Genomic DNA, 12,040 nt, shown 5'->3' with positions numbered 1-12,040 from the left:
AAGCAGACAAATAGAAGAAATGGATGTATTCAGAGATTATAAGTTCACAATATTCAGCACAAGGCAGCCTTTAATAATGTTGATGATTGCTAAAGAAAACTACGAGAATAGAAAAGTGAGCTGCACTCCACAGAACTACAAATCTCGACGAATATTTAGATAAAGAAGTGATTTTGTGCTAGATAGAGACAGCTGGAGAGGATTCGCTGAATCGAGAGAGAGAATATTGAACCATGGACGATTAATGTCTTTTTCCAAAGCTGTTTAACAGACGAAGACTGCACTGTAGTTCCTTCTCTAGATTGTCGCACAGATGACAAAATGGTAGATATCGAAATAGACGACAGAGGGATAGAGAAACAATAAAAATCGCTCAAAAGGGGAAAGGCCTCAAAGTAAGAGCATATGGACTATCAGACCAATTGTATGATTGGATTGAAGAGTTCCTAGATAACAGAACGCAGCATGTCATTCTCCATGGAGAGAAGTCTTCCGAAGTAAGAGTGATTTCATGTGTGCTGCAGGGGAGTGTCGTAGGACCGTTGCTATTCACAATATACATAAATGACCTGGTGGATGACATCGGAAGTTCACCGAGGCTTTTTGCGGTTGATGCTGTGGCATATCGAGAGATTGTAGCAATGGAAAATTGTACTGAAATGCAGGAGGATCTGCAGCGAATTGACGCATGGTACAGGGAACGGCAATTGAATCTCAATGTCGACAAGTGTAATGTGCTGCAAATACATAGAAAGAAAGATCCCTTATCATTTAGTTACAATATAGCAGGTCAGCAACTGGAAGCAGTTAATGCCATTAATTATCTGGGAGTACGCATTAGGAGTGATTTAAAATGGAATGATCATATAAAGTTGATCGTCGGTAAAGCAGATGCCAGACTGAGATTCATTGGAAGAATCCTAAGGAAATGCAATCCGAAGACAAAGGAAGCAGATTACAGTACGCTTGTTCGCCCGCTGCTTGGATACTGCTCAGCAGTGTGGGATCCGTACCAGATAGGTTTGATAGAAGAGATAGAGAAGATCCAACGGAGAGCAGCGCGCTTCGTTACAGGATCATTTAGCAATCGCGAAAGCGTTAAGGAGATGATAGATAAACTCTAGTGGAAGACTGCAGGAGAGACGCTCAGTAGCTAGGTACGGGCTTTTGTTGAAGTTTCGAGAACATACCTTCACCGAAGAGTCAAGCAGGATATTGCTCCCTCCTACGTATATCTCGCGAAGAGACCATGAGGATAAAATCAGAGAGATTGGAGCCCAAACAGAGGCATACCGACAATCCGTCTTTCCACGAACAATACGAGACTGGAATAGAAGGGATAACCGATAGAGGTACTCAAGATACCCTCCGCCACACACCGTCAGGTGGCTTGCGGAGTATGGATGTAGATGTAGATATAGAAGACGATGTGGAGGTCGTCGCGATGGAATCTTACAGCTTGGTTGGCGCTGTCAGTCTGCGACCGTACCGCGGCGAGGCAGTCCCACAAACCGTGCGATAGAAGCGGCGTGCGGACGCGAGGGACAGCATCGAGTTGTGTTCAAGTTAAACTGTTAGTACAGGCAAGGCAGCCAGTGCCTATAGCATGACGTGTCCACGAGGGAGACAAAGCTGAAACAGCTGCTTTGCATCGAAGCTGAATAGTACTGGGACGATGGCCGTCCGACCTTTTATGAACCTGGGAGCATTATCCGTTTTGAGCTAAGGACCACAGCCGTTGCCAAGTTACGTGGAGGGGAAGGGCGAAGGCTACTCCAGTGAAATAGGGAACTGACCAGGTTTTTTGCCGACTACAGGCTATCTGATCAAAAGCATTCGGACACTTATTATTGAAATAAGTCCACCCTTCGCATTTGTGAAGGGTTCAAAATAACAAGGTACACTGTCAGTGGTTACCTGAATGCCTCTGATGAAATGGCATCCCATTATTCCAAATGACCCGAAACTAGAGGAGGTACTGGTGGATGTTGAGGTCCAGAGCGATGTCGATGTTCTGACATAGCCCAAAGGCGTTGGAATGGCTTCATGTCGGATGTCAGAGCAGTCAATTTCAGAAATAGTACTGTTCACAAACAATTGTTTCACGTTTGCTGCTTTGTGGCAAGTTACATTGTGACGCTATTACAGTCTCCAAACAGAATTCTGTGAAATGTGTTCATGTCTTTCCTCATTTAGCGTTTTATGAGTCGCAGTAAGGGGATCACACATCGAGTACGAAAACCGCATTTATACCGTAACACCACCTCCTCTGGTCTTCACTGTAAACAATGCACATGATGACAGGTAATGTTCTGCAGGCATTCGCCAAAACCCAAACCCTTCCACTGGCTCTCCACAGGCTACAGCGTGATTCATCCACTGTCCAGTCGCAACACTCCTGACATCCCTCAAGCGTCGCTTAAAACTGACTACAGAAGTAAGTGACTCATGAGATGCTGGTCGACCATCCTTTTTTACCCCAACATGCACAGCGGTTGTGCCAGTTGAACGCTACTGGTACCGCTTGGGAACTCAGGTGCAACTTCTTCCACAGGTTTAATGTTTTTTCCCTCTCCATCAATACATGAGGTCTTGCTGGCCTTGGCTGAGCTGTGGTCGTTCCTTCACATTTCCCTTTCACAATCACATCAGCGACAGTCGACTTGGGCATCTTCAGAATGGTTGAAATATCCCTGATGGATTTGTTACACAGCAAACATCCAATGAGTAGTCCTAGTTGGAGATCACTTAGCTCCCTAGAGCTACCAAATCTGCAGTTACTGCGTCCCTACTGCCAACACACTGATCAGATAGTGTATTCAACATTCTGGCTCAGTGATATTCGCCGGAAGACTGTACTACCTTGTCACGCCTGCATGTGGAAGAAGGATCCGCTTAGGTTCAAATGGTTCAAATGGCTCTGAGCACTATGGGACTTGACATCTGAGGTCATCAGCCCCCTAGAACTTAGAACTACTTAAACCTAACATCCATGCCCGAGGCAGGATTCGAACCTGCGACCGTAGCAGTCGCGCGGTTCCAGACTGCAGTTCCTAGAACCGCACGGCCACTCCGGCCGGGTATCCGCTTAGGTCTTAAGTAGTTTTTAAAGGCTACCGCCATTGTGAGAAAACTAACAATTTCTCCCAGAATATCCGCAGCCGAAACCCATTTTCAGATTTCGGTTCTTCAGTTTTCCAGTAATTAAAAGAATGATACGAATTGCAATGCCAGTGTTGTTCAGATGTACGATGCAATGCTCTTTCGGATGTGCATACCAAGGAACAGCGCATCGTATTTCTGAACAACACGGATACTGCAATATATTTATCCGCCACCATCAGATAAGCGACATTCACTTAAAATGCCTCTCTTGTGCGGGAGAAAATATCATGGATGTACATGTACAAGTTGCACACACATCGGTGATGACAGAAAGAAGATTAGTTCTCGTCGTGCAGCGTGCTCGGATAGTAGCCTAATGGGAAGGCGATGGCTTGCGATAACCGTGAAATACTGTCCGGCATATATTTGCTTTGTCGTCAGCGATTATACCTACAGCTGATGATTGCACACATTCGCAGCTCCGACTACATTTCATATAATTATAGTACTTTACTCTTCGCTAATTATTGGTATCAACAGGTGTAACCATAATTTAAAACTAAAAGAAATTGAAAGTGATACATAAAAAGGAATACAATGGTGCATTATTCACTACCATAGGGCCCTGAATCTGTAATGAGATTACACGATTTTTGTTATTACTATTTTATTTGTTTGTCTGGAAGCTAGCAGAGGCGTACACGAGAGACGTCCTGACAGTGTTACCAACTCAACAGAACGGTATCGCAATAGCACATGAAGGTTAACCCTCCTACTTACAAGGTATTTTTGTTTTACTGAGTACCAGTGTGATCATAAACACCCCATGTTAATTACAGGATATATATTGGCAGTTTTTTACTGATGTAACATAAAAACATGCATTATAGATGTTTGAAGTCATAGTCATCATTCTATTTTCATAAATACAGTAGTACATTAAATAAACAAAATGAAATTTTGATTGGGATGTTAGTGAATTTAGTGGTACTCAGTGTAGTAATCATTAGTAAATTTTACTGTATTGTAAATACGAAACTGAGAATCGTATCACCAGATACAAGTGAATCAAAGGGAGAAGAAAAAGGGAAAATCTGTTATTCCAATATACTTATGAGGTCATTTGGCCCCAGAGGTATTGGGAAGACTACAAAAATTGATGCAAAAAACCGTAATAAAGGGTACAACAATAAGAAGGAAACAAGAGTTTCATTGATGCAGGTGTTTCGTATAAAACCTCTTCAACGTTAACATTCATCATTCTATTTCCACAAATGTTGCAGTCAAGAAACAAACTCTTAAGTTAAGTGCAAAAACGGTGATTAAGTTTTAACGCCAACATAAAAGTTTTCTGGGAAAGGTACCGCGCCCTAAAATATAAAACTACTGCTGCTGGAGAAGGTGTTAATGTGTTGTAATTGGATGATTTATTCAAGAGAAAGAGCTTCACAAATTGCGCATGTCAGTAACTAGTTAGTCCACCTCGGCCGTTATGCGAGCAGTTATTCTGCATGTCGTTGATTGTCGGAGTTGTTGGGTACCCCCTGAGCGATATTGTGTCACATTCTGTCCAATCGGCGCGTTAGGTCGTCAAAACCCAGAGCTAGTTGCAGGGCGCTGCCAGAGTCCTTCAGACATTCTCAACTGGGGAGAGGTCCAGCAAACGTGCTGGCCTAGGTAGGGTTCGGCAAGCACGAAGACAAAGAGCAGAAACTCTCGCCGTGTGCAGGCCAGTATTAGGCTATCTTGCCGAAAATGTAAGCCAAGGATTTTTTGCCAAGAAGGGTTACAAAACGGGACGTAGAATATCACCGACGTAACGTTTGCAGGGTGCCGCGGATGAAAGTCAAAGGGGTGCTGCTGTGAAATGAAATGGCACCCCAGACTATCACTCCTGGTTGTACAGTCGTATGGCGGGTGACAGGTTAGTAACCTACCCATCCCTGGGTTGTCTCCAGACACATCTTCACTGGTCATCAAGGACTGGAAATTCATTAACTGGAGTAGAATCATCTAGAATCATCTTCAGTGACGAGTCCCGCTTTGGACTGAGCCCAAATGAGCGGAGAAGACGTGTCTTAAGCCTTCCACCAGCGGTTTATCCTCACCCGCCATACGAAAATTTTAGCGGCTCGCCAGATACAGTTACTGTGAGGTTTTTCTTGTAGCGTAGGTGACAACGTATGAAACATCTCAGCGTTTGGCTCTGGTTCGATCCTTACTACCGTCCCAAATAAAATGTTTGTATCGTTGTTCTTTATGAGAAAAACAAATGAAGAACATGTCTCAACTGTATGACCGCTTGAATTTGCATGATCAGCGGCATGATAGTCTAACTTCAATTATAATTAATTTGGTAGCGGCGCAATGTATAGAATTCCTTTTTTAAAACAATTATTTCTTAGCAGAATCTCTTCTACGACTCCCAAGCGTTCCATGCTGTTTCTGATTGTATATGAAAGACGTATCTGTTCCCGAAAGAACAGATACCATTGATGACCACGCAGCTTCACTAGAACGAAATGGTTAATAAATCAACACCAAAGCTGCAAGCAGGTGTTGATATACATCATTGGGGACACGTTGAGAATGTGTGCCCCGACCGGGACTCGAACCAGGGATGTCCTGCTTACATGGGAGATGCCCTATCCATCTGAGCCACCGGGGGCACAGAGGATGATAGTGCGCCTTTGCAAGATCTCACATTCCCATCATGTCTTCACCACTACATTTGTAGTGCACCTAATAGATGTTAGCCCATTACTCATTGCAGATTAATCTAACAAGTCCCATACGAGTTGGGGCATAGCATGTGCGTTCGCACAAGAAGGTCAATGGCCAGGTAGCCGTATTTTAAATACACTCCTGGAAATGGAAAAAAGAACACATTGACACCGGTGTGTCAGACCCACCATACTTGCTCCGGACACTGCGAGAGGGCTGTACAAGCAATGATCACACGCACGGCACAGCGGACACACCAGGAACCGCGGTGTTGGCCGTCGAATGGCGCTAGCTGCGCAGCATTTGTGCACCGCCGCCGTCAGTGTCAGCCGGTTTGCCGTGGCATACGGAGCTCCATCGCAGTCTTTAACACTGGTAGCAGGCCGCGACAGCGTGGACGTGAACCGTATGTGCAGTTGACGGACTTTGAGCGACGGCGTATAGTGGGCATGCGGGAGGCCGGGTGGACGTACCGCCGAATTGCTCAACACGTGGGGCGTGAGGTCTCCACAGTACATCGATGTTGTCGCCAGTGGTCGGCGGAAGGTGCACGTGACTGTCGACCTGGGACCGTACCGCAGCGACGCACGGATGCACGCCAAGACCGTAGGATCCTACGCAGTGCCGTAGGGGACCGCACCGCCACTTCCCAGCAAATTAGGGACACTGTTGCTCCTGGGGTATCGGCGAGGACCATTCGCAACCGTCTCCATGAAGATGGGCTACGGTCCCGCACACCGTTAGGCCGTCTTCCGCTCACGCCCCAACATCGTGCAGCCCGCCTCCAGTTGTGTCGCGACAGGCGTGAATGGAGGGACGAATGGAGACGTGTCGTCTTTAGCGATGAGAGTCGCTTCTGCCTTGGTGCCAATGATGGTCGTATGCGTGTTTGGCGCCGTGCAGGTGAGCGCCACAATCAGGACTGAATACGACCGAGGCACACAGGGCCAACACCCGGCATCGTGGTGTGGGGAGCGATCTCCTACACTGACCGTACACCTCTGGTGATCGTCGAGGGGACACTGAATAGTGCACGGTACATCCAAACCGTCATCGAAGCCATCGTTCTACCATTCCTAGACCGACAAGGGAACTTGCTGTTCCAACAGGACAATGCACGTCCGCATGTATCCCGTGCCACCCAACGTGCTCTAGAAGGTGTAAGTCAACTACCCTGGCCAGCAAGATCTCCGGATCTGTCCCCCATTGAGCATGTTTGGGACTGGATGAAGGGTCGTCTCACGCGGTCTGCACGTCCAGCACGAACGCTGGTCCAACTGAGGCGCCAGGTGGAAATGGCATGGCAAGCCGTTCCACAGGACTACATCCATCATCTATACGATCGTCTCCATGGGAGAATAGCAGCCTGCATTGCTGCGAAAGGTGGATATACACTGTACTAGTGCCGACATTGTGCATGCTCTGTTGCCTGTGTCTATGTGCCTGTGGTTCTGTCAGTGTGATCATGTGATGTATCTGACCGCAGGAATGTGTCAATAAAGTTTCCCCTTCCTGGGACAATGAATTCACGGTGTTCTTATTTAAATTTCCAGGAGTGTATATATGAAGGTAGTATGTGTTCCTGAAAGTCAGCCATTGTGGCCGAGTGGTTCTAGGCGCTTCAATCTGGAAACGCGCAATCTGCAGATCATAAAATACATACTAGACTCACAAGAATATTGGGAGCCAGCAACATATTTACCAGTGTACCTACAATTAAATATTACTACTCATGCTATAGTATGACGCTGATAAATTTACAGTGTCTCCTTTTCACGACTCTGCTTCAGTATCTAAGTGCATATAATTTTCCACATAAAAATTCTCTCGCTGTTATAAATGTGCTGAATCTATACGTCGCTCATGATAGTCATCCTTTCGAGTCATGCCTTAACATAAACCATAGTAACTTTACTATACAATATATACACATTTTGCACAAACAGTGCAATTATCTTTTGTATCAGTCCAGCACCCCAAAAAATTATCATATGCCTACACTCACACAGGTTCTATGTCACGATGCTCGCCAGTCCTAGGAAAGCACTGTCCACCTTTTATTTCTTTGTACAGATGTGACATTCAGCCGCAATAAACTATTTTACGCTGTTCGCCATGTTGCACTGACAACTAAACCTCGCAAAGTGCCGTACATACCGGCAAATACTAAAGACATCTCTTCAGTGTCCTCCCACTCGTGCCAGGAGCTTGAATATTAGTGCGTGAAACCAATCTCCAACTGAGCAATATATCAACACGTATCGTGTCGATGTAGTAAACATACAATTCCAATCCTCCAAACTAAAAAAAACTAAAAAATTCTTCCCGCACCGGCCACGAAGGCCCAAGGGTACTGACTGGCCGCCGTGTCATCCTCATCCCCCAGGTGTCACTGGATGCGGATATGGAGGGGCATGTGGTCAGCACACCCATCACCTGGCCATGTGTCAGTTTCCGAGACTGGAGCCATTATTTCTCAATCAAGTAGCCCCTCAGTTTGCCTCACAAGGGCTGAGTGCACCCCGACTTTCTATCCTCTGCCTCACAATATCACCTATTTTACACCAGAAAGTCCTTACTCAATCGAAGTCACTCTCAGAACTTACGTGCAAAGACAGGCTCGTTTCCCCTCGGTAGAAATGAGCTACTGTTTCTGGTTTGGACCTGCCTGCTTTCTTGCTTTTCTGCTCCCATCTCCAGACTCTGGGGTTACAAGAGTACACCTATTTTCGCAGTAATATTATTTCATTTTCGCCGTACTCCTCGATATCAAGTGCAGGTTCGAATCCTCCCTCGGGCATGGATGTGTGCGGTGTCTTTAGGTTAGTTAGGTTTAAGTAGCTCTAAGTTACATAGGACTAATGACCTCAGATGTTAAATCCCATAGTGCTCAGAGTGACTTTAACCTTCTTTTTTCCTGAAGGAACAGATCCCATGGGGAACGTGCAAGGGAGAAGTCCCTGCAAGCGTTCTATTTTCTGTGCCTTCGGTGACTCAGATGGATAGAGCATCTGCTATGTAGGTAGGAGATCCTGGGTCCGAGTCCCGGTCGGGGCACACATTCTCAACATGTTCCCAATGCTGTACCGGGTGATCAAAAGTTAGTATAAATTTGAAAACTTAATAAACCTCGGAATAATGTTGATAGAGAGGTAAAAATTGACACACATGCTTGGAATGACATGGGGTTTTATTAGAACCTAAAAGAAAAATAGAGTATTGCTAGAAGCATGAAAGATCTCTTGCGGGCGTCGTTTGGTGATGATCATGTGCTCAGCCGCCACTTTCGTCATGCTTGGCCTCCCAAATCCTCAGATGTCAGTGCGTGTGATTATTGGGTTTGGGGCTACCTGAAGTCGCAAGTGTATCGTGATCGACAGACAGATCTAGGGATGCTGAAAGACAACATCCGACACCAATACCTCACCATAACTCCTGACATGCTTTACAGTGCTGTTCATAACATTATTCCTCGTCTACAGCTATTGTTGAGGAATGATGGTGAACATATTGAGCATTTCCTGTAAAGAACATCATCATTGCTTTGTCTTACTTTGTTATGCTAATTATTGCTACTCTGATCAGATGAAGCGCCATCTGTCGGACATTTTTTGAACTTTTGTATTTTTGTGATTCTAATAAAACCCCACGTCACTGTAAGCATGTGTGTCAATTTGTACCTCTGTATCTACATTATTCCGTGATTTATTCAGTCTTCAAATTCATACTGACTTTTTGATCACCCTGTATATCAGTGCCTGCTTGTAGCTAGGGTGTCGATTTAATTATCACCGTTTCTGTTTACCCTGTACATTACATAGGGTAACACTGACCTCGGTGTTGTTGGGAGGGTTACACGCTGTGTACTGTAACATCGCTGACTGCAGCTCTGCTCCACTTTTCAGGGTTTCTTCGTAGCACTGCTCTACTGCTTCCTGAACGCGGAGGTGGGGACGGAGCTGAGCAAGTCGTGCTCGTGGTGGTCGAGGCGGCGCGGCAGGGCCGGCGGCGGCAGGGGCGGCGGCGCGATGAACGGCGCGCCGCGCGGCGGCCGGCTGTCGGCGGCGCAGCACCGCACCTCGTGCTACTCGCGCACCTCCTGCACGTCGCTCAGCCTCGCCGCCAACAACAACAACGGCGCGGCCGGCCGCGGCAAGGAGCGCGCCGCCGGCTGCCCGGGGCCGCGCGGCTCCCTGCACGGCTTCCTGGGAGACGCCCCCAGCCCCTGCCTCCCACTCGCGGCCGGCGGCTGCCAGCGTGGTGTACGTCCTTCTCAACTCGTGTCTTAACTATACTGTCTATTTTAACTTCACCTTCTTCTCTTACTAAAGTTTGCATACTACTTGTCTTCATTTTGACGACTACATCACGTTCACCTCCCTGACACGAAATGCGTGCGAATACACAACACTAGACACCTCGAAAACTCCATAAAAATTATATTCCAAGACAAGGACAGGTGACCACGATTTTTTTTTCAAATGCTAATATCAAACCTACACAAAAAACACTAGGAAAATTACATGTATTGCTTAACGCTAAGGTGACAAATGTCATGAGATACTTCCGAGTATGCCGGCCGCGGTGGTCTCGCAGTCCTAGGCGCGCAGTCCGGAATCGTGCGACTGCTACGGTCGCAGGTTCGAATCCTGCCTCGGGCATGGATGTGTGTGATGACCTTAGGTTAGTTAGGTTTAAGTAGTTCTAAGTTCTAGGGGACTGATGACCACAGCAGTTGAGTCCCTTAGTGCTCAGAGCCATTTGAACCATACTTCCGAGTGTAGTGTCAGACCTGCTATTACCCGGCGTAGTGCCGGAACTCGACGCGACGTGGCATGGACTCAACAAGTGTTTGGAGGTTCACCACCTCCCACCTCCACCCCCTCCCACTTCCCAACAAATATTGAGCCATTCTGCTTCCATAGCCATCCACAGTAGCGAAAGTTGCAGATGCAGCAATTCGTGCACCAACTGACCTCTCTCGATTAAGTCCCATAAACTTTCGATGAGACTTATATCGGGGAATCTGGGCGGCCAAACCATCCGCTGGAACTGTCCAGAATGTTATTAAAACCAGTCGTGAACAACTTTGGCCGGTGACATGGCACACTGTCACTCATAAAAGTTCCATCGTTGTTTGGGAACATGAAGTACGTGAGTGGCAGCAAATGGTCTCCTGAAACGCCCCCTTAGAAAAATTATACATGAATGTTCTTAAACTGACACACAATATTTTTAACGCAACGCAATCTGACTTTCAGTAATCCCTACAAAAGAATGGCCCTGACTAACATTAACTTATACCTTCACAAATCACTTACCTCACAAAATATTCGTTACTCGAACTACTGCAATACAGCGAGCGCCACTACTGCCAGCTAAATAAAAGATTCAAACTACTGAAGGCACTAATTACTGATAAGCACAGTTAGCAAATGAAAGATTTTCATGGAGATCAAACAATGTATTTACCTAAATAGTTTTCAAAAGTCATAATATATATAGCAGTTCATGACATCCAGTCTTATAAATTTCGTTTTTCTGACGGACACCAGTACAGATCGTCCGCTCTCAAAACTCTGCCATCTCTCTTCCCACATCCACCACTGCCGGCGGCTCACCTCCTACTGCACAACGCTACCTCCTGTTCACATCCAGCTGCCCAACGATGCAATAGTAAATATTCCAACAATGCAAACCAGCCACAGACTGCACACAGCACAGTCAGTCATTTTCATACAGAGGGCTACATGGCGTTACCAACACAAAAACCTAAACAGCCTACTTACAAGTAAGGTGCCAAAATTAATGAGATATTTCCGAGTATGGTGTCGGACCTGCTATTACCCGGAGTAGTGCGGGTACTCGACGCGACGTCGCATGGACTCAACAAGTCTTTGGAGGTTCCCCCCCCCCCTCCCACCCCCACCCACCTCCCACCTCCCAAGAAGTATTGAGCCATGCTGCTTCCATAGCCGTCCACAATTGCGAAAGTTCCATGCGCAATAATTCGTGCACGAACTGATCTCTGTATCAAGTCCCATAAACTGTCGATGGGATTCATATCAGGAGATCTGGGTGGCCAAACCATCAACTCGAATTCTAAGGAATCTCATTCAGACCAATCGTGAACAACTGTGACCGGTGACATGGCACACTGTCACTCGTAAATGTTCCATCGTCGTTTGGGAACATGAAGTACGTGAATGGG

At 46.4% G+C, this 12,040-nt stretch overlaps 1 protein-coding gene across 1 annotated transcript in view; it reads left to right on the top strand.

Annotated features, from left to right (window-relative positions):
• LOC126311686 (parathyroid hormone/parathyroid hormone-related peptide receptor-like) overlaps positions 1-9,860 on the top strand; it is a gene marked incomplete at its 3' end in the record, with an annotated part of 548,841 nt that extends 538,981 nt beyond the window's left edge. The window contains exon 13 of the mRNA XM_049992236.1: positions 9,735-9,860. Coding sequence (XP_049848193.1) covers positions 9,735-9,860 — 126 coding nt within the window. The remainder of the gene's footprint in view (positions 1-9,734) is intronic.
• Between the last annotated feature and the right edge of the window lie 2,180 nt (positions 9,861-12,040).

The sequence above is a fragment of the Schistocerca gregaria genome, chromosome 1, assembly GCF_023897955.1.
Source record: "Schistocerca gregaria isolate iqSchGreg1 chromosome 1, iqSchGreg1.2, whole genome shotgun sequence".
Taxonomy (NCBI): domain Eukaryota; kingdom Metazoa; phylum Arthropoda; class Insecta; order Orthoptera; family Acrididae; genus Schistocerca; species Schistocerca gregaria.
This window is presented reverse-complemented; position numbering and strand designations above follow the sequence as displayed.